The sequence below is a fragment of the Hylobates moloch genome, unplaced genomic scaffold (assembly GCF_009828535.3).
Source record: "Hylobates moloch isolate HMO894 unplaced genomic scaffold, HMol_V3 SCAFFOLD_21, whole genome shotgun sequence".
Classification (NCBI taxonomy): Eukaryota; Metazoa; Chordata; class Mammalia; order Primates; family Hylobatidae; genus Hylobates; species Hylobates moloch.
The window spans coordinates 18,564,601-18,587,320 of NW_026652296.1; the positions used below are offsets into that span (position 1 = coordinate 18,564,601).

At 41.7% G+C, this 22,720-nt stretch overlaps 1 protein-coding gene across 7 annotated transcripts in view; it reads left to right on the plus strand.

Annotated features, from left to right (window-relative positions):
- PTPRT (protein tyrosine phosphatase receptor type T) overlaps positions 1-22,720 on the plus strand; it is a 1,124,172-nt gene that overhangs the window by 1,019,690 nt on the left and 81,762 nt on the right. For 4 of the 7 annotated variants that reach the window (XM_032141870.2, XM_058432870.1, XM_032141871.2 and 1 more), the window contains one exon: positions 15,174-15,364. In XM_032141870.2, coding sequence (XP_031997761.1) covers positions 15,174-15,364 — 191 coding nt within the window. The remainder of the gene's footprint in view (positions 1-15,173; positions 15,365-22,720) is intronic. The other 3 variants (XM_032141872.2, XM_058432871.1, XM_058432873.1) reach the window with 1 other exon arrangement.

The window sequence follows — 22,720 nt, forward strand, 5'->3', positions numbered from 1 at the left end:
GTGCACATACAACCCTGGAGCCAATGAGAAACTCCAAATCGTGTCCAGTCCCCTGGAGCCACAGTGAAGCTGAACATTTTCACTCTGAGAGAAGAGCTTTGGATCTGGGTGTAGTTAAAATCACCAGAAGCCCATCAGGAGAAGATATGCATTTTGAGTAAATGTGGCTTATCAACCTCCCTACACTCACCAAGGCAAATGGAACTGAGGCAGGAAATAGAGATCATGATATCCTCACCAAAAGAATTAGAAGGCATGACAGATGAACCTTGAAGATAAACAAACATTGTATTTATCAACAAGGTGGAGGGTGGATTTCAGAGAGCAAGGTGTACCTAACAAATGAGTGTTTCCAGAGTAGGCACTAGATTCTGGAGATACACCAGTAAACAACACAGATATGATACCTATCTTCATGGAGCTTACAGTCTGGTGAAGGATAAGATACTAATCTCACTATTATTCAATAACTATAGTAATTCATGAAGACGATGTATGTTCAGGAATATATATATTGTAATTCATGAAAATGATACTGTTAGGATATAACATGGGACCCTCAGATGGGGACGGAGGCAGACAGGGATGTCTTCCTTGATATCTTCATTCAGAAAAGTTAAAATACTTTGTGACCAGTCATTCCCTAGATTCTACTCTTAACATTTTACTATATTTATTTTATTACCTATCTTCCCATCTATCCATCCTTCAATCCGTCTTAATTTTTATGCATATCAAAGGAAATTTTAGACATCACTACACTTCCCTTTCCTCCCAATATTTAACTGTGCACATCATTAATGCAGACTCAAGAGTCTGGTTTTTTCCTTTGAGATAAAATTTACTCGCAAAAAAACACAGAAATCTTAGGTTTTCCATTTTATGAGTTCAACAATTGCATACACTTTGCAACCCAGCCCCCTAGTAATATACAGACTTGCCAGGAAGATCCCTTATGCCCATTCCCAGCCATTCCCTGCCCCTACTCAACCCAATTGGTAACCACCATTCATTCCTACCACAGATGGGTTTGTTTATTCTAGAAGAGGAATTGACTGGAGCTGAGTGCTGAAGGATGAATAGGAGTCCACGTGGCCTTGGAAGTTTGGGGGAAAAGTTATAAACACTCCAGGAGAATAGCACGTCCTATACAGATTCTCAGGTGGGCGAGAATTCAGTGAGGAAACAGTGTGGCTGCAGCCTAGTGGGCAAAGGACAGAGAGACACAAGATGAGGCAAATGAGATTGGTAAGAGCTAGACCAATCATAGCCTTGAAGCCATATTAAATATCTTAAATCTGGAACATAGCCAAAGGACAGTGGGCATCCATTAAAAAGTTTGAGCAGGGAGGTGACATGCTCAGCTTTGGCCTTTGAAAAAGTTCTCATGCCTTATTTTGGAGAACAGAACATGGAGAAGGAAGAGGGGATTCAAGGAGTTGTAAGGATGTTGTTTCAGCCACCATGGATAGGGAAAGAGAGGGGCAGCAGATTTGAGGATCCTGGCCATGGAGAGAAATGACTATCTCTTCTTCTGTTGTATTAACCTCTGATGTGTTGAGCTTCTAACAATTATAAATCAGTGCTTGATTTTCTCTTTCTATCTCCAGTTTTCAGAGATACTAGCCTCAAAGGCTTTGCAGAAACTGGTTCAGAGAGATTGAGTAACTTGCCCAAAGTCACACAGGCAGTAAGTGGTGGTGTCAGGGTTCTCACTCAGCCCTATTCATGTCCAAAGTCTGTACATGTTCGACCACTACCCTGTCTTCAGAGAGTATTGTGTGAGCCTCTCAGTCTTTCCTATTGGACTTGCTGTTTTCCTCAATATATCAGATTCTTCAAACACTCTAGAATTTTCAAGGCAGAAGACTGTCCGAGTTGCTGGCAGTCCCTGTCAACACAGGGCCCCACTTTGAGGATAAGTTCATCTGCCCAAGTTTTCCTTTAAGTGATGGTTTGAGAATAGGGGCAGGTGAGTCCACATGGATCTATTAATACCGGGTTTTATTTATGCTGGTAGTGGCTCTGTAAACACAGAACTGACATGCAGAGTCACTTTCCATTTCTTGTGCTTGCTGCCTCAATCAATCCCTTTATCTATAACTCAGATCCTTCCTCATTTAATCCCAGTCTTTCCTTCCATATAAACTCCTCTCAAATGCCACACCCTTATCACTCTCTTCATGCTTGCAAGAATATTAAAACTGTGTGATTTACCTTTCTTTATTATTTATGCTTTGAGTAACTTACTCACCAAGACATGTTCTTCTAAGTTCTTTTGCATATGCTACTTATCTTAACAAGCCATAGTCACATGCAGAACTTCTTACTGATAGCATGAAGTAACTTTCCAATAATATTAATCTTTCTAACACTAAGCCATCTTACAGTTTCATCTACTTTAATATACTTCATTCTCTTCTGAAAAATAATACACTGTCTGGGAATCCATTCTTTGCCAACCAATATTTGTACTCTACTTTATCATTAGTTTATAAAATTCTTTAGGCATATATTTCATTGTCTATTTATGGGTTATTTTTCTACTGGTCAAAGTTCAGCATTTTTCAAGGCCATTATTTTCAACAATAAGTGTCTCTGAAAGTATAAATGGATGGCAAATATGCAAGAATTAAATAATCAACTTACATGTTACCAAAAAGGACTTATATTTCCAGCGAGTTAAAAGACTTTAAAAGTCCATAATTATATCCCTTCTTCTTTGTGGTGCAACAAAATATTTCCACGATCCCATGCACGCCCCTCAGCTTTATTCCCTCACTTCCTAGTTTGATCACTAAGTGGTTAAGGCCAGCCACAGAGAATCCCTATCACTACTAAACATCTGTTACTCTGGCAAACTCAACAACTTTTCTTTTTTTTTTTTCAAATGTATTGTTTACACAACCTGTGCTGTGGAACACTGGTATCAGCATTTTTGCTGCCTGTTTCGTCACTGATATTGATAGAATTTTGACAAAAGGAAAAAAATTATTTTGAAAGTTTTTTTTTAAAAAAATAGTGAAACCCTTTTCTGAACAAAATTATACCTGATGTTTCTTTTCTAAAACAGATAAAAAGCCATTTATATTTGGTTGGAGAAGAGGTAAGGGAAAACTCACATGCTTGCCAGGATACACACACTCCCCACACACATGACGTGCACAAGACCCTTTATTGTGGCCCAGTTCACTCCAGACACATAGAAGAATCTCTGAACAGAGGTCTCCTTTCCGAACTCTGCCTCAGCTCTTGGGGAACTAAGTCCATAGACTGATGCTTTGCTTATTGCTTCCTCTCTAGACCAGATGGGTGAAACTTTCCACTTGATTTACTCAAAATGAAAATAACAACTGCTAGTCACTGGAACAAGTCAAGATTGATGGCTCTTGTAGATCACAAGAGCAGGGCCGTCAAAGGAATGACACCCTCTAAAATTGAACCGTGCACAGCATGTATGACCAGCCACATGTTGTGGTCCTATGGAAGCCTGGATTAAAGGAGCATCAGGAAAGATGGGATCCCAGTTTGTCGATCCCTAGCAGAGTTTGGCATTTCACTGAGAGACAATTCTTTTCATTATTGCTGCAGTCTCCCAGAATCTGGTAACCAGGTCTTAGTGTAGAAACAAGAAACTCAACGCTAGTGTTCCATTGCATGAGAGGTCCTTGTGATGTAACCATTTCTGCATCTTGACTTTGATGGTGGTCACACAGATCTACACATGTGATAAAATTGCATAAATTAAACATACACACAAGCACATGTAAAACTAATGAAATCTGAATAAGATCAGTAAAATATATGCCAATTTTCTGGTTATAATATTGTACTATAGTTACACAAGTGTTAACATTGGGGAAAACTGGGTGAAGGGTATTTAAGATCTGTTTATGTTATTTCTTACAATTGCATGTGAATCTGTAATGATCTCAAAATATGACTTCTTTTTTAAAAAGCTAGCACCCGGGTGATGGGCTGGTGTTTACCAGCTGACCCTGACCATGTCCATCAGAGTCTTGAGATGTGTCTCAGGGCTTCTCTGGTCATTAATCATTCTCCAGTCTAAGCCTGGGCTAAAAATGTTCTATCAATCTCCAACAACTGTGAAATGGCTTATTTGTGTCTTTTTTCCTTAATCTTTTTTTGGCAGAGGTTTTTCTAATTTGTTGGTGTTTTCAAAGGAAAGAGCCAGCTTTTGCTGTTTTTTTTCAGCTCCTCTGCTGTATCTTTAACTTGTATTATGTTCCATGTCTGTTCTTATATATGTATTTTCTTTCTTTCTATTTTCAATGACGATGTTTTTTTATCTCAAGAAGTTGAATGTGTATTTTTCAAACCCACCTATCCTTTTTCTATCATGGGTGCATTATTGCAATGGTTCATATTCCTTCTTTTTTCTCTTTAATCAATCTAAATATATTTACTTAATAGTCTCTTTGATTGTTTTATTATTTTCAATTCTTGAGAAGTGTATTTTTCTGTGTATCATGACTTCTGACTCTCTCCTATGGGGATAAGCTTCCTTATCAGGCTCTTGTCATTCTTTATAATTTATTTTTTACTATGAGTTCATCTTTAGTGGAGGCAGTTTTGTTCTGTGGGAATTAATGTGCCTTGGATTATGAAAATACCTCTACAGGATGATTTCTCATTAGCTTGTCAGGACAGTGTAGTTTTCAGCGGTATTACACAGTTTTTTAATATTGATTTCTATGTTGGCAGGTGCTTCTATCAAACAAGTAACAAAATTTGGATGCCAGATGCACCTATACTAGAAGTCAGGGTTTTCTTTGTTTTGTTTTTTATCTCTATTTGAATCCTGTTTATTCTTCTTGTTATGCTATTAGTTGATGCCTTAAACACACACACGCACACCTCTACAGTACAGACACATTTGCTTAAAATTGCATTCTTCAATTAAGAGTGTCAAGATTGAAATAGTACACATTGATTATCCATTATGAAAGGTGAAGAAGATAATATACTTTTATTCCTAGTGATATATCAGTCACCCACTTCCTGGTTTTTGTTAATACAATTGGAAATTTTAGCCAAGAATTTTTATATTAGATTTTTAAATCTGATTTCTCTTTAAGCATTACTTCTTATAGTTCATTCTGTTTTGATTCACATTTATTGTGATTTTTACACTCATATCTGTGTTTACCAAATCAACTTTTTTATAGCAAGACTTCTTCCATTCTTGTGGATGTTTTTTTCTCTATTTCTGGACTCACATCCCTGACTAGCTTTTCTCAGCTACCCAACCCTCTGGAAAAGTATCAGAGCCAACATAACTTCTTATTCTTTATGTGTCAGGGAATGCCTTTCTGTAGCTTCGCAAATGAAAAACTATTTACTGTATAATTTTTTAGCCACATCATTTTTCCTTGAAAAATTTTGTCTCATTGTTTTCTGGAATTTAAATTTGTGCAAGAAAATATATGAGTAACGTAGTTTCTGATTTTTTATACATAGCCATTTTCCAGCCTAGATGTTTATTTGAGTGTTTCTACATCAATAATATTTAAACAATTGTATCAGAATATAGGCTCTATTTTTAAGTTGTAGGTGGAGAACTCTTTACACGTGAAGATTTAAGTTTTTATTTTAACAAGGAGTTGTTTTAATATTGTATCCTGATAAGAAAGGACACATAATGTGCTTCTGTTCCATTTATTCTGTTCTTCTGCAACACCAATTATGTCTTTTATATGTTTGTTTTCTTTTCTCTAAAAATGTCTTTTTGTTCCCTCCACACATGAACACACATGAGCAGATGATATATACAAAGGAAATATACATTGTATTGTTCTGCTTTCCTTGCCTTTTAATTTCCAAATTTTTCAAACTAATTCTTCACAAGACTGTTGCTTATTGTCATTACAAATTCCAATGCCCATTTTAATTCTGCTATTGCATTTTGGTTTCTTTACAATTGTTCCTTACCTCACTCAGTAAATATTTTTTCTAGCTACTTCTTAACTTGATCTATTTTTGGAAAAATCTGTTGTCTTATTATTTCACCTTTAACTTCCTTTATTCTTCTATCTTTTCTTGCATTTCATTTTCAATAAACTTCAAGGAACCTAAAATGCATTTCTACTTTCTGTTGTTTAGATTAAGATACCAGTAACAGAAAAAAAAATGAATAAAAGTGGCTTAAGCAGTAAGTTAATGTATTATCTTCTAGAACAGGAAGTCAAGGGTTAGAGTTGGTTGAATGAGATGCCCATGAATGTCACTGAGGACCCACATTCTTTCAAGCTCTCCTCTTCATCATCTTATCTTGGCATGAGGGCAACCTCAGCCCAGCTCCCCTCATGGATGCAAGATTGTTTTAGCAGTTCCAGGCATCACACGCAGACATGGTACTGTCTAGTGGCAGAGACAGGCCACTGGATTGTCCTTAGAGATAAGAGAAACTTTCCTAGAGGCCTTCTAATAGAACTTCCCTCCCGTATCATATAAAAGATGTTTATTTAACTTGCAAACGGGATCAGAACACCTTGATGGCGTAGGGACATCAGGATTTGTCCCTTGTTTTGGGAGTAGGGTCATTCCCTGCCCCCGCCCCCACCAAGTCATACAGTGAACTTAGCCAGGAAATAACAAGACGGGATGGCTCTTGAGTAAACAGTCAATACTGACTGTTTTTTGGTTTTTTTTTTTTTTGAAAATTGTACTTTTCACAGTATCCAGGCTATCATTTTCCTTACTGTTAACATGGTGGATTTTTTTCTAAGATCTCATACTATCTTGTTTCTGTTTATTTAACTTTAAAGGAAGAGAAGTCTCTCCAGACCTGTTGCTTGCCAGTAAGCAGAGGAGGTAGATCCTCATCGTTGCCTCACTGTCCAACTAGTTATTGTTGGAATCCTTTTATTCCATACCATCATGGCATGTGTGATACTGCTATAATTTATCATCAATGTTCCTCCCAAATTCTGGCAGTGGTTTAAGCAAGAGGAGCAATGGATGTTTATAGCCCCCATCCCTACATAGAGTGTCTAACACCATCCTTCCATCTGGTGTGAGTGCTGTGAAAGAAGGAATTCATACTCTCCCCACAAACAGGAGGATTGATCTCTTTATCAGAAACAGTAAATGAATCCTAGAAGCATTTTCCCATGACTCTTCTCATCACAATTGCTTCTTAACACTGAATCTGCATCTTGGAAACAAAGATACCATCTTTGGTCTTTACTATGTCAAAGACCCCAGTGATAGAGGTTTAGGAGGAGAAAGAGCTTGGAAATGCCCCAACCCTACTATATGGTTGATACAGTCTTTGATTCTCTGAACTCAGGAATTAAAATGAGAAAATGGGAAGCATTTCTTTTCCGTTCTTCAGGCCATTGGGTTTGCTTTATCCCAAGTAACAAAGTCTATCAAAGTCAATTGTATCATGTTTGTTTCAGCTCCATAGAAAATGGCACAGTGGAGTGGCATTCTATTACTATTAGTTTTACAAGTTCAACCCTACTATGTGTTTGGTCAGACATAAGAAAGATGGGAAACGGTAAATCCATCTGTTGTTACACTGAGTAAGAGGATGTGAATCTACTGTTCCTCAGGGGTCACAAATCTCATACACCTATGCTAGTGCAAGTCTAGAATTCAGAAACACAGAACAGAGTATTCTTACAACATGACTCCTAAGCACAAGCCAACTGCTTCATCTTATGCTTCAACATGGAAATGTAATCACTTCCAACGTTGGAGGGGAAACTACCTGTGGTTGAATCAATTGAAAGATTATGTTGTACAATTCCAGGGATTTTAGAGAAATTTTTACCAATTGAAATATATAGCTTCCTGCACATGGGATGTGTGCTGCTGCAATAATAAACAAGTTTTCTTCCCAAATTCTGGCAATAGGTTAGTGGATAGACTTAGATTTCAGAGCTGTTACAAGTTTATTATCTTGAGCCTTTTCTAGTATTTTGTGAGGGAGAAGAGGGGAGGCACTGACTGCCAGCCAGGTTCCACCTTGAGATTTCTTCCAGTGGAATCACATTTAACCCTTGCAACAGCCTTCTCAGAAGAAGATGATGATGATCAATCATGATCATTGTCATCACCATCAGCAATTACAAATAAAGACCTTAGGCTCAAAGTATGGTTACCCTTGAACAACATGGGTTTGAACTGCACAGGTCTACTTAATATATGGATTTTCTTCTGCCTCTGTCACTCCTGAGACAGCAAGACCAATCTTTCTTCTTCCTCCTCCTCCTCCTCCTCCTCCTCAGTCTACTCAATGTGTAGACAATGAGGATGAAGAACTGTATGATGATCCACTTCCACTTAATAATATTTTCTCTTCCTTATAATTTTCTCAATAACATTTTCTTTTCTCTAGCTTACTTTACTGTAGGAATACAATATATCACACATATAACACACAACATGTGTGTTAATCTGTTTATGTTATCAGTAAGGCTTCTGCTCAACAGTAGGCTATTAGTAGTTAAGTTTTGAGGGCGTCATAAGTTATACATGGATTTTCAACTCCACAGGGGGTTGGTTCCCCTAACCTCCATGTTATTCAAGGGTCAGCTCTAACTTATTTGAGGTCCTATAGCTAGAAATCTGTGAAGCTCACATTTGAATCCAATGTTTTATCTTCAGAGTCTGTGCTTTGACTCTGATGCTATTGCCACAGCCTCCACAGTGTTGGTTCCAGTTGCATCCCCACTCTGTGCAGGTGACCCAGCCTCCTCTTCACCTCAAAACTTCTCTCCTCTCCCAGACTCTCTCCTCTCAATGAGCAGTCTCTAGCTACTTACACATCACTCTTCATACTCTCCTGCCCTAAAGGGCACATGGAGCTAGGATGAATAGTGATAGAAGAAATACACTGATACTGGTAAGAAACTACAGGAATTTGATTAGCTAGTTAAGAAATTTTGTCTTGACTCCATGAAGACTTTTGCTAAGAAAAATGACTTGATCAAAGCTGTGTAAAGGGAACTGTGAAAGCAGGAAGGGCCATTAGGAAACTGATGGAATAGTCCTGTCATGAAGACCTGAATGAGGGCAATGGCAGCAGGAATGGAGTAAAATAGATGGCTTTGGAGTGTATCATAAAGGAAAGTAGAGAGGAGACAAGGAAAGGCGAAAGAAGCCCTAAATGACTCCCTAGATGCCATCTCTAGTGTGTGGATTCTCATATGTCCAATGCGACATTATGCACAAATTCATCGGAACAAATACTGGTTTTTACTGCTTCCTGGATACCAGGCACTGTACTGAGCACTCAGCATGCACTATCTCCTTGAATCCTTACAACATGTGTTTTCCCTGTATTATAGATAAAGAAACTGAGATGCAGAAAGATTTGTCACTTGGTCAAGGAATGATCCAAACCCCATTCTGTCTGATTCTGGGACCCAGACTCAACATTTCTCAGGGTGCAGATTGAGTTCCTCTCATGCGACATGAACAGACCCCCCATTTTTTTTTTGAAGATAGAACCTTGCTCTGTCACCCCAGGCTGGAGTGCAATGGCACCAACTTGGCTCACTGCAACTTCCGCCTCCCTGGTTCAAGCAATTCCCCTGCCTCAGCCTCCCAAGTAGCTGGGATTACAGGTGCATACCACCACACCCGGCTAATTTTTTTGTACTTTTAGTAGAGATGAGGTTTCACCATGTTGGCCAGAGTGGTCTTGAACTCCTGACCTAGACAATCCACCCACCTAGGCCTCCCAAAGTGCTGGGATTATAGGCATGAGCCACCACGCCCGGCCCAGACTTCTTCTTAAATAGTTATGTAAACATTTTAGTGAGCACTAAAACAAAATTAGCACATCACATTCATGATTTTATGTTGCACTATCATTCATAATGAGGCAAAGTAAAAAAAAAAAATAGTTGAGAGTTTATTTGAAGAAAAGTTTTAAAGATGTAATTGTGTAGATCTGCATTGTTCAATACAGTAGCCACTGGCCACCTGTGGCTATTTAAATTGAAATAAATCAAAATTAAACATTCATTTCCTCAGCACCAGTAGGCACATTTCAAAGTGCTCAATAGCCACAGATGGCCAGTGGCTACCATATTGAATAGTGCAAATATAGAACATTGGTGTCAATGTGTAAAGTTCTTTCGGATAGTGCTGGGTGAGAGCTGTTTTACATCGGATCAGTGTCTTTTTATTTAGCATTTACTCCAGCTCTAAATTACCTCTCTTTAGAACTTGATCTGGGTCTGGATAAGTCTGTATGCACCTGCATTGTCCCATACAGTAGCCCACCATTTACCAGTGTCTGTTAAATCCTGGAAATATGGCCAGTCTGAATTGAAAAGTGCTGTAAGTGTAAAATACACATTGGATTTCAGAGCTTTTGTGTGAATAAAGAATGTAAAAATACAGCATTAATAATTTTTCTAATTATATGTTGAAATATTATTTCAGATATATGGGGTCAGGTATTATTGAAATTACTTTCATGTGTTCTTTTTCATCTTATTTAATGTTGCCACAAGACCATCTTAAATTACATACATGGCTTGCAATATATTTCCACTGACCAGTGCTGTTCTAGACCTCTTTGCCCCACTGTGTGAGTCTAGAACTCTCTTCCTTTCCCTATCTCTTTCTGTATATCTGCACTGCCCAATATAGTAGACATAAGCCACCTGTAAATATTTCCATTTAAATTAATAAAAATTAAACAAAATTTAAAATTCAGTTCCTCTGTCTCATTAGCCACATTTCGGATGCTCAGTAGCCACATGTGGTTAGTGGCCACCAAATTGCAGAGCATAGATGTAGAACGCTTCCATTGTTGTGGAAAGTTCTATTGGACAGCTGTCACATAGATGGTACACAGCTATGGCAAGAGACACAGAGGTGGATCATGAGTGCCTAAAGCTTGGAGAATGTTTCCAGATTGCCAAACCCCATGGCACATCCTTCTTCCATCTCTTAGGTGTCTATCTCTTCCTATCTTAGTTAGACTTATTCACGCACACCTTATATTTTCTTCTCCCCTCCTTCAAGGGCTGTGGCCTGCTTATTTCTCCCTGAACATACCTCCCTCCTGTATGAACACAGTATCTAACATGGTGCATTGTACCGTATAGGTACTCATTAAATATTTCTTAACCAGTTGGAATGGCAATTCCTAGTAAGTGACTGGAAATATGTGACTAAATGGTAGAGGGAGATCTATATGGCTGGTAGCAGTGGGGCGGGGGACAGGGGTGGGCAGCAGCGGCGATGAATCTAGGATCCCAAGGAAGAGGAGGACAGAGCAGAGAGACAGCAAAGGGGAAATCAGTGATACAGTAACCCAAAATCTCATACACAGCTCCAAAATCCTTCTGCCCATCCCATAAGCTCCTCTCAGGCAGTGACAAGAGTTACTGCAGGGGAATTCACAGGGTTAGGCAACAGCTATATAAAAAGTGAGAAAGAAATCCAAAATATTATTGCACGATAAATAAACATACCAGACCCATAAATCAGAAGTTGAAATGGCATGAAAATTAAGGGACTGGTGAGGAGAAAAAATGAAAAATGCTCTGTCCCTGGGCCAGCTGGTGTGAGTTACATTTTATGAGCAGCATTCGAATTCCAGTGCCCTTGTTGAATTAGCAGCAGAATCGCACATTAGTTTTAAGGCTCCCTCTTGAATAGGAACATCATAACGTCTTTTAATTGGGCCTGATAAAAAGGTAGCATTACTTGTAGGTTCCTGAGAGAAGTGAGTTGTAAAATTGGGTTTTCATTAAACCTAATGATGGAAAATTAAGTATAGTGCGTCTGGTGAAATGGAGTGTGATAAAAGACATCACTTCTGCATTATCAGAGGTTAATAAGGGAATAGGTGAGGTAAGATACTTTGGAAAGGGGAGTCCAACCCGTTGGATTAATAAACCTTGAAAATCCCTTGGTTCTGAGTCTTCATAGCATCATTAGCACTGGCATTGACATTACTGCAAATGTTACAGCAATACAAGTTGTTAAATTTCAATGCATTTTTTTTCCATTCCAGTGTTGGTTTTGCTGACACCAAGTTTACAGTCTGTCTAGCAATGTGTTTAGGGAAAATATCCATATTGACAGCTATTTGGTTTTGGAAACATTTGACATTTCTCACACACATAAAAAGCCAAGTTCCCATTCCTAGGAAGCCTGTCTTTCCCAGGCAGCTGGTCTCCCATGCAGCCCATGCCCCAAGTTACTCTGGGAGACTGTGGGTCTCTGAAGACATCTGTCCCCATATGTGATGGTAGCTTTGGTGGGAAATACTCACAGGCCTCCTAGCATTGACTCAGCTCATCCATTCCTAGAAATCATAGAGTATGGCATGACTCCAAGCTTTAGGTATTCACGATCCATACCTCTGTGGCTCTTGCCATAGCTTTGTACCATCTCTAGATGAATCAAACACAAGTGCTCCCTTCCTCTCCATTTCCAATCACACCATCACAGGAGTGATATTCGCTGGAAGGATGCCTTTGATGACAGCTATTCATGACAGCTGGGACACCTACAAGAAACAGTGTGAGTCTTTAAAGAAGGAGATTCCTCCTAAAACCCTTCAACAGGTTCACACTGGCTTCAAGGGTCTTGCACATTCACAGTCTCTGGATCTGCCTTGCACAGTCTCTTACAGTGTTGCCCAACCCCCGACATTTCTACCCACAGCTTTTACTCCTTATCAACCTCCTTGTTTTTTTTTGTTGTTGTTTTTTTGTTTTTTTGGTTTTTTTTTTTTGAGACAGAGTCTCGCTCTGTCACCCAGGCTAGAGTGCAGTGGCGCAATCTCGGCTCACTGCAAGCTCCGCCTCCCGGGTTCACGCCATTCTCCTGCCTCAGCCTCTCCGAGTAGCTGGGACTACAGGTGCCCGCCACCACGCCCGGCTAATTTTTTGTATTTTTAGTAGAGACGGGGTTTCACCATGGTCTCTATCTCCTGACCTCGTGATCCGCCCGCCTCGGCCTCCCAAAGTGCTGGGATTACAAGCGTGAGCCACTGCGCCCGGCCTCCTTGTTCTTAACTAAATGTGCCTTCATCTCTCAGGCTCTGTCCCTTTTCTTCAGTTGATTCTTCTGGTCTATTTCCTTGCTAGATGGTCAAAACTTGAGGGTGGAATCTGTATTTCTGTCTGCATTGCCACTGCCTACCATAGTCCTTGGCACAGAGTGGGTTCTCAGTAAGTCAAACTCATGAACCCAAGTGGGTGATGGAGAAAGGAAACAGCCCCCATGTTTGCCAAGTGGTACATTTAAGCAATGCCAGTGAACACATACTAGCTATTACCTAAAATCCCGGGAGAGAAAGTAAGCAGTATTTCTCTTCTGTGCAGTCAGGAAGGTTTTGCTAACAACTTGCCTAGGTCCTTCTTTCTTGTGCATAAATCTAAATCTTAGAAATCTTTCTGTAAGCAATCCAGGGGTTATTTGGCTGGTCCCCAAAGGACAGTCTCTGCTTTGGGGATGTTTACCTACCACCCTGAATTAGGAAGTTTTAGAGACCACACTCTGCCTATGATGACCCCACCTACTAATTAGGTATGACCCAATCAGTGTCTCAAAGTCAGACCAGTCAGATTAGTAGCCTCTCCTCCCTTGGTAGGTGGAGGCAGGCAGAAGGCTGCAAAGTGAAAAATTTATCCCCCACTCCAACCACAGATATAAGTGAAAGCATTAGGGTGACCAACCATTCCCATGTGCCCATGACTGAGAGGTTTCCCAACAGCTGGACTTTCAATGTTAAAACTGGAAAATTGTCAGTCAAACTGGGACAAGTTGGTCACCTAGAAAGCAGGAAGGTCAGGTGTTCCCTTCCATTATCTTTCCCTGCCAGGAACAGGCTTGCCGATGCTGCTGCCGAGAAGTAGAGTGTGCATTCACACACAGAATCCATGTCTGATGGATTATTCCAACATGACAGCCAAATAAGCTGAAGGGAACATGGATTTTGAAAAGACAAGTTGCAGAAAATCGGAAATATATGCTAAACCTCCCAGGGAATGAGTATGGCATAGGCCGAGTGGGTATCTGCACAGGTGTTTTGCAGTGTCTGAAAACATCTGGGGGAGACACATTAACTGCTGCAGCTGGCAGTTCTCATCTCTTGCATGCCACAAGCAAGATGGTCCGGAGCATAGACTGTCCATGTCTTTGGAAGGAGGTTGGGAAGACCAAGCCTAGATGGTTCTGGGAAAGGTAAACTGACCCTGAAAGACCAAGAATGTATGCCTGGCAGGGAGGTGGTAAGCAAGAAATTGGTTTTAGTGGTCCAAGGGGAACAGAAGAATTCAAACCCAATCTGAGCAGGCATCAGTTTTCAGGGTGACCAAACTGACAGAAGGCAGTTAAAGCAACTCATTGGATGAAAAGGTTTTTATCAAGAGAGAATATAGATCTTACATCAGGGAGAGATTTTACGAAGGCAGTGAGGCAAAGGATCTAGTCCTGGGGAAAGTAGCTAGCAGCACTGAAGGAAGAGGCCCAGGCTTCCTTACCTGCAAGGTTGGTTCAATGATGCCACTGGATTAATAGTATTAAGTGATGGGGAAACTATACAATAGCAAGAAGGTGGTTACTGTGGCAGAGCTCATAATTAGAGAGAGCAGCTGGGAGGGTCAGGGTCCCTGCTAGCTGCTGGCAGTCCAAGACTGGCTCCAATTCCTCCCAGGGTAAAACTCAAAGGAGAAAAATGGTAGAGAAGCCAGGGATGTAGGCAAATAGACCAGAAGCATACATGTGACTCCAATCTTCGAGCACCTGAGGCAACCTGAGGCTCTCCTCCCCTGCAGACAGGCATAAGGCACCATTTCCAGCCTCTCTGCTTCCTAAACAGGAGGGGGCTCCCAATAAATAGCCTGCCTAGCTTCTCAGTGGCTCTGCCCCACCAAGTCTAAAGGAAGGACTGAGACAGACTGGGATGATGACCAACCTGGAACTTTATCAGTCTGTGCCCTTGAAATGTATTGTGGTCATTGGTTTGTTTGTGAGTTTGATACTTAGATCTACCAACACAGCCAGGGCAGGGAAGGAGTGTATCTCCAGTCCTTCTGTGGTTTCCTGATCAGTTGAGTCCCAAGTTGGTTCCCTCTGTCCTCCTCAGGCCAAGCTGGGGGAGACAGGGAGGACAAAGAGCAAAGCCTGTATAGGTGATGATCTGTTCTGCCTCCTTCTTTTCGAAGCAGATGGCAGCCGCGGGGAGCTTTCCCAGCCCACCCTCACGATCCAGACTCATCCCTACCGCACCTGTGACCCTGTGGAGATGAGTTACCCCCGGGACCAGTTCCAGCCCGCCATCCGGGTGGCTGACTTGCTGCAGCACATCACACAGATGAAGAGAGGCCAGGGCTATGGGTTCAAGGAGGAATACGAGGTAAGAGACCAGCCTGTGGGGAAACTTCCTGACAGTTTCAGAGGCTTATTTGGGCACTAAAGCCTTGCTACAAAAAGTATGGCTCCCTGGCCAGCAGCATCAGTATCACCTGGGAGCATGTAGGAAATGCAACGTCTCAGGCCCCATCCTTCCCTACTGAATCAGAACCTGCATTTTAACCAGAAACTAGGTGATTTGTGTACACATTACATTTGAGAAGCACCATGCTAAATAATTCGAAGACATCCTTTTTCACTCTTGTTTCTCTACCCTTCCCCTTTCATTATCCAAAGTTTCATTATCTCCAAAGTTTCTACACTTTGGAGTCTCACCTCCATTCACTATGCCAGAATGGCTCAAGCTCCCATCCCACGTGCTGTAGAAAGGCCAGCACATCTCCCCTGCCAATGATTTCCAGCATGCGTGCTTGCTCTTGGTCACCTCTTGTCTCATACTCAAGTTTCTGTGGTATTCTGGTCCCCGCTTCCATCCCCCGAAGGCAATGCTTCATCTCCAGTGACCACAGTTCCCTCTTTCTGCACCATCTCTTCACCCTGCATTGGGCATCCCTTTACCACCTCCCCAAAGCATCCCTAACACAAAGGATTTGCAGGTAGTGGTTGTTACCGAGGTTTGGGGAATAATAGAGGAGGACTGCAGCAAAGGACAGGCAGCACCTCAGTACAACGCTGTTCTTCTTATAAGTTCCTTAACCATGACAGGTCTCTAGTTTCTCTCAAAGTCTTCTTTAGTGTCTTCAAAACTTCCTCCACCCCACCCCTCAGCATCCAGACAAAGGGCACCACGTACCTCTTTTATTTTGCAGAACAATTTAGCTTTCTTTATCTCACTCTTTTTGTTTCAAATCCTGCCCATTAGGCCCCACCTTTTACAAACAAAAAGCAAAATAAAATAAAAGGAAAATGCATTAAGACATTTTTCTGAACCAAAGAGCAGCTCACTCTCCAAGAATAATTCTGCAACTCTCCTGGTTGCAGTTAGACTCCAGCTGCAGCCAGCTTTGAAAACAAGAATTTCTTTCTTCACTTTTCCTTTCCTGTCTCTCCCTTCCCTCCTTCTTTCCTAAAATATCTTCTGAGTATCTTCTGTGTACCATGCTCTGAGTTTTATGTATTTGTTGTTTTTTTGTTGTTTGTTCTTTTTTTTTCTTCACATGCAGCGTGTGCCCCAGATATGCTTGATTCAGTTTTGCTGTGTGCAGTAGAAAACTCATTGGCTCAGACTCCACACATTTGGAATTCTTGATATTGCAGACTAAGTTTATCACTCAGACTATATTCTGAGAAAGAGCTTACAAAGCAATATTTCTGAAGTCGTATGAGGTCATGAAATTGTGCTAAACTGAGGGTCCAGACAGCTGTATTCCACTGTAGCAAGCTGTTTGATTTTAGAATTTTGCTATCTGAGTTTTAAAAATTCTTTATTAGTTGAATGAATAATTTGGATAAGGTGATCTCTCAGGACCTATCTGGTCCTAAAACTTTATGAGAGTTTAAAACATGGTGACAAGGGGCATGTTTGACATATTTATGAGAACAAAAATGTTTATGTCAATGGATGTGAGTAATTACCAGCTTGAGAGAGCTAGTACTTAATTTCAAAAATGGTCTAAGTAAAATAGCACTTTTCATATTCTCATCACAAATCTTGAAAGGATATTCGAATTAGAGTTGAAGAAGATGATCTCATCACTACCCATCCCTGGACTCATTTCCTAGGGGGTTGAATGGTCCCAGTCTCTGGGACATAGGGTGCATGTGAGCATGCTTTATGTTTGTGTATGCAGACCTGTTTGTTGAGCAAATGTCAGGAAGGTAATGTTATTTGAAAATGGTATATTCAACATTAGTCATAACAATTTGATTAAAAATTTCAAATATCATTAAGGGAGATATGTGGCTTACCAAAAAAAAAGGGACAAGCAACCAAATGCTGAGAAACACATATGTAAAAACTTGCAATCTGAAATTTGAAGACAGAATTACAAGTGTATTTGACTACTTTCATGCATTTTGTTCTAGATTAATATTTCTTTTAAAGCATTCATCCCTGTGTGGTGAGTTGCTTTTCAAACTTTCTTCTTTGTACCCTTTTACATTTTCCAAGCTTTCTAGCATGGAAATGAACAGCTTTTATAATGAGAAAACAAACAATACATGTTATTTCATCATTTGAATCTCAACCAGAAATCTAACTAGGCTAGCCTTGGCCTCAATTAGTCCAAATTATATTAATCAGCAAGCTGTAAAGCTTAGCTTCTAGTTAACATTATTTTCTGATTAACTGAGGGTTAATCGGAAAATATTGCCTGATAAAAGTCATTTCACAATGTGCTAGCCCACAATGTCCAGCCCAGAATACAGCTGGATATTGCTTTGATGATCAAGGCTCCCGTGATATCTCGAATCTTCATCCTGAGCATAAGAGTCACAGATCTGGGCCGGGCGCGGTGGCTCACGCCTATAATCCCAGCACTTTGGGAGGCTGAGGCGGGTGGATCACGAGGTCAGGAGATCGAGACCATCCTGGTTAACATGGTGAAACCCCATCTCTACTAAAAATACAAAAAATTAGCCGGGCGAGGTGGCGGGCGCCTGTAGTCCCGGCTACTCGGGAGGCTGAGGCAGGAGAATGGCGTGAACCCCGGGGGGCGGAGCCTGCAGTGAGCCGAGATCGTGCCACTGCACTCCAGCCTGGGTGACAGCGAGACTCTGTCTCAAAAAAAAAAAAAAAAAGAGTCACAGATCTGCTAGGAGAATCAGTGTCCTATTGCAGATATAAGACTCCCGAGCCTCCAGTCCTACTCTCATACCAACCTGCTTTGTACTGTTTGTTGCCTGTCACTTCTCTGCTCTGTTCAGTTTTTTCGTACAAATGAGTGGGTTTGACAAGTTGATATCTAAGGGACATCTCAGCCATAGCAAGCTGCATCAGAAGACAAAATTCAATTCAGTTGAACAATCACTTAAAATTTGTTCAGTAAATATTTACTATTTACTATTGCCAAGGATGATTCTAGGTACTTAGGATACAACAGTGAATGAAACAAAGATTCTTGCCCTCCTGAAGCTTGTATTCTAAGAAGGGAAATAGGAAATAAACATAGGCTTAAAAAATAAGCAAAATATATAATGTAGTGTGTTAGACAGTGAAAAATACTGTTTGCTATGTTACAAACCACTCCAAATTTTAACAACATGAAACAACCAATTTCTTGCATTCATTGATTCTGTGGAATCTGTGCAGGGTACAACAGGGACAACCTGTTTCTTCTACACAGTATCCAGAGCCTTGGCTAGGAAGTCTCCAAGGCTGGGGGCTGGAATCATCTGAACGTGTCTTCACTTACATGTTTAGTGACTGACGCAGGCTTTCAACTGGGATTGTCCACTGGAAGACCTACCCATGGCCTCTTCAGTGGCCTGGGCTTCTTCACAGCGTGGTAGCCTTGGGATAGTTGGACGATTTCCATGGTGGCTCAGAGCTCCATAGGTGAGCTCCCCAGATAACAAGGTGAAGAGTGCATCACCTTTGTGACCCAAACTTCGGTATCACACTGCATTATTCCTACTATGTACTATCGGTTGTAAGCAGGTAAAAACTCCCCACTTTCTAGGAGAGGGGAATTTGACTCTATCCCTTGATAAGGAGGAGGGGCAGTTGCCAGATTCTAGAGGAGCATGCAAAGCAAGAAATATTGGGGAAGAAAAAAAAAAAGCCCAGGCATGGTGGCTCACGCTTGTAATCCCAGCACTTTGGGAGGCTGAGGCAGGTGGATCACCTGAGGTCAGGAGTTCAAGACCAGCCTGGCCAACATGGTGAAACCCCTTCTCTACTACAAATACAAAAATTAGCCAGGCATGATGGTGGGTGCCTGTAACCCTAAGTACTCTGGAGGCTGAGGCAGGAGAATCACTTGAACCCAGGAGGCACAGGTTGCAGTGAGCTGAGATCGTGCCACTGTACTCCAGCCTGGGGGACAGAGTGACACTCCATCTCCAAAAAAAAAGAAAAAGAAAAAGAAAATCTTTGGATAATAATACAGTCTGCCACAAGTACCATGGAAAAAGAACGAATAGAGCAAGGAAGGGAAATTTGTTCCAGGGACATGAAGTAGAGGAGGGTCCAATAGTAAATGGGATAAAAGGGTAGTCCTTAATTAGAAGATGAAACTTGAATATAGACATGGTGGAAGATATCTGGAGGAAGAGAGTTCCAGATCCAGAGAGTAATAGATCTGGCACGTACAAGCAGTTGCAAAGAGGCCAGGGTGGCAGAGGCAGAGTGAGCAAGGGATAAGAGTAATAGGAGATTCGACTGGAGAAATAAAGAGGGACTTGACCATGCTATGCATTACAAGCCGTTATAAGGACTTTGGCTTTTACTCTAACTAAAATGGAAAGCGACTGCAGAGCTTTGAGAAGACAAGTGCTGATGATCTGACCTTACTTCATTCTAGCTACTGTGTTGAGAATGGAACTTAGGAAGGCAAGGGTGAAAGCAAGTTAAGAGGACATTGCAGTAACCCAGGTGAGAGACAACGATGACTTAGGGCATGGCAGAGGAGGTGGTGAGACGTGGTTGGATTCTGAATATATTTAAAAGATGGAGCCAATAGCATTTCCTAACACATGGTATATGTTACAAAAGGAATTAAGGGTAACTCCAAGGCTGTTGTTTGTGCCACTGGTAGGATGGGGCTGCTTCTAATGGAAATGAGGATGCTCAAGTAAAGCAGAGCTGGAACAATCAGTAGTTTCATGTTAAATTGAGTTTGCAATGTCCATTAGACATATTAGTGTCTCCATGTGGCAAGGAGGTAGCTGGATCTATGAAACTGGAATTTGGTGAAGAAGCCTGGGCTGGAGAGAAACCTTTGGGAGTTATTGGCCTATAGATGATTAAAGCCACAAGACTGGGTGAAGTCACCAAGCCAGTGAGTATAGACAGAGACAAGGACCTACGACCAGGCCTTTCAGAATTTCAACTTTAAGATATGGGAGCATTTTCCAGGGGACAGACACTGTACTAGGCTCTGGGAACTGAAATAGAGCCCTTCCCTGCTAGGGAATGTAGAGCCTATTCTTAGAGACAAAAAAATGCCACCATAGAGGTATATCCAGAGCTATGAGAATCCTTGGGGGTGGGATGCATTAACCCAGCCTATAGGTAAATAGCCAGTGGCTTTCTGGAAGACATAAAGCCTAAACCAAAGCTTGAGAAGTAGGAAGAACCAAATTAAAGAAGGGAAGGGTGTTCCAGGCAGAGCGGCTAGCATAAGCTGTGGCACGGGAGTGGGCACAGCAGGTTGAGTGAGGGGAACCAGAAACGGTTTGGGAGGAAGCATGAAGGGAGATGGGGCTGAAATTGTCAACAGGGGCCAGGATGAAGCAAAAGAAGAGTATTTGTTACGCTAATGAGTTTGGATTATAATCAAGAAGCCACTGGAGCCATCGAAGAGAGCAGGACTTTTTAAAGTAGATTTGCATTTTAGATCTTGTAGAGATCAGAGCAGGGACAACAGAGGCAGGTAGGCGGCTGGGACAGTAATTCAAGGAAAATATGGGGCTGCCCAAACCAGGAGACTGGGCCCAGAGCCCAGACAAGCCTACGCACTTTCTCTGCATGTAGAGCCATAAAATCAGCTTGTTCTCATTGGCATGAAAACTTGCGTCTCTCAATATATATTTTAAGTTCAATTATTTGAAATAATGTATGAACTGTCTTGAATTGAGAGTCAAAATGCCTGGAATCAAGTCCTATAACATTCATTAAGTATTCAGGTGACCTCAGGCAGGTCACTCTCCTCTGGGCCTCCATTTCCACATTTATGCAGTGGGAGCAAAGGGGTTTGTCAAAGTGATCCAAATAACCCTTCTGTCACTGATATTCTGGGAGTCTAAATAAGAACCAATCGGCCGAGCCAGCTGGGCCTCCCTCCCACTGATGGTCGCATGAGACCTCACTATCTGGGGCTACCACTTCCATGGTTATGTCTCAAGTTCTAAAAACCACAATTGGCCAAGGGCCTTGGGCTCCTAGGAGCTCAAGGAGGCCCAAGGCAAATTAACTTCACCTGCCAGACAGATCTGAGCCTCAGTCAGAGGCTTTCAATTTGGGTTGCGCATTAGAATTACCTGGGGAACTTTTAAAAAAACACCAATGCTCAGGCCACATTTCAGATCAGTTTCACTGGGGGTGGGATGTATACTTCAGTGTACAGCCACATTTCAGAATCACTGGGGGTGGGATGTATACTTCAGTGTTTTCTAAGCCCTCCAGTTGATGGGAATATACTTTTAAAGCTGAGAACCACTAAGAAAACCCATGGAGTCCCCAGCACGTGCCCACAGACTATCCCCTGGCATGCTCTGCCAACCCTCACGTCTATTCCTGCCGATGAAAGCGCATGTGATTCTGAACCATAGACCCTTCCTATTAAAGTCAAGAGCATGTGATTCTGAACCACAGCATCCTCCCTCCTTCCCCCCAGCTCCAGTTCTCCCACCTTCCCCTGTTACACAGCAAAACCCTAAGCATCACAGCAAAATATAAGAGATGTGGGCTAGAGAGCTGAGTTGTCTGTGTCCCATGTAACCCCTGCCATGGTAGTCAGAAGATCAGTAGGTTTAGGGAAGATAAGGAAGAATCGGAAGAGGTGACTTTGTGATGGAGAGATGAAGAAGCACGTTCATCCCAGTTCAATCCAGACAGGCTGTTGTCATAATGAATGGAACCAGCCCAGTAGGGCAACCAGAAGGTACTGGTTATTACAGCTCCATTAAGACTATTTAAAGCAACAAGGAACAGCTGTGAGGAATATGATGCAGCCTAATGAAGAGCAAACATTTGTTCATTTTCCAGCTCAGACGGACATGCCATATGTATGGCTTTTGTGGGGAAGGCCTGTGTTGCCATCTTGTTCTTAGTCATCTGTGGGTGATGGGGTGATGGCAGGCAGGCAGCTTTTGAATGGGGTGTAACCATAGAGATGGAAGTTTCAGGTCAACCCAGGTGCTCCCTTCTCCTCTCAGAGCCCCCTGAGCAGTGTCTGAGGACACCTCTGCTTCTCCCACAAGGTTTGCTCTCCTCAGTTGGTGACAGAGTGATAGAATATCCCACCACAGGCAACCCCAGAAAGGTTCTGGTTCAGCTCCTCAATTTGCAGATAAGCATGGTTCTAGGGAGGGGCATGAGGAATTACTGGCCCATGCCCAAATCATGAATGGGAAATCCATGGGGTTCTTCAACTCTGGGAACTCATAATGACCAAAACAGGAATACCTGGGCTCCACCTGCTCATTTCACTCCACTCCACCCCACCTCCAGATTGAA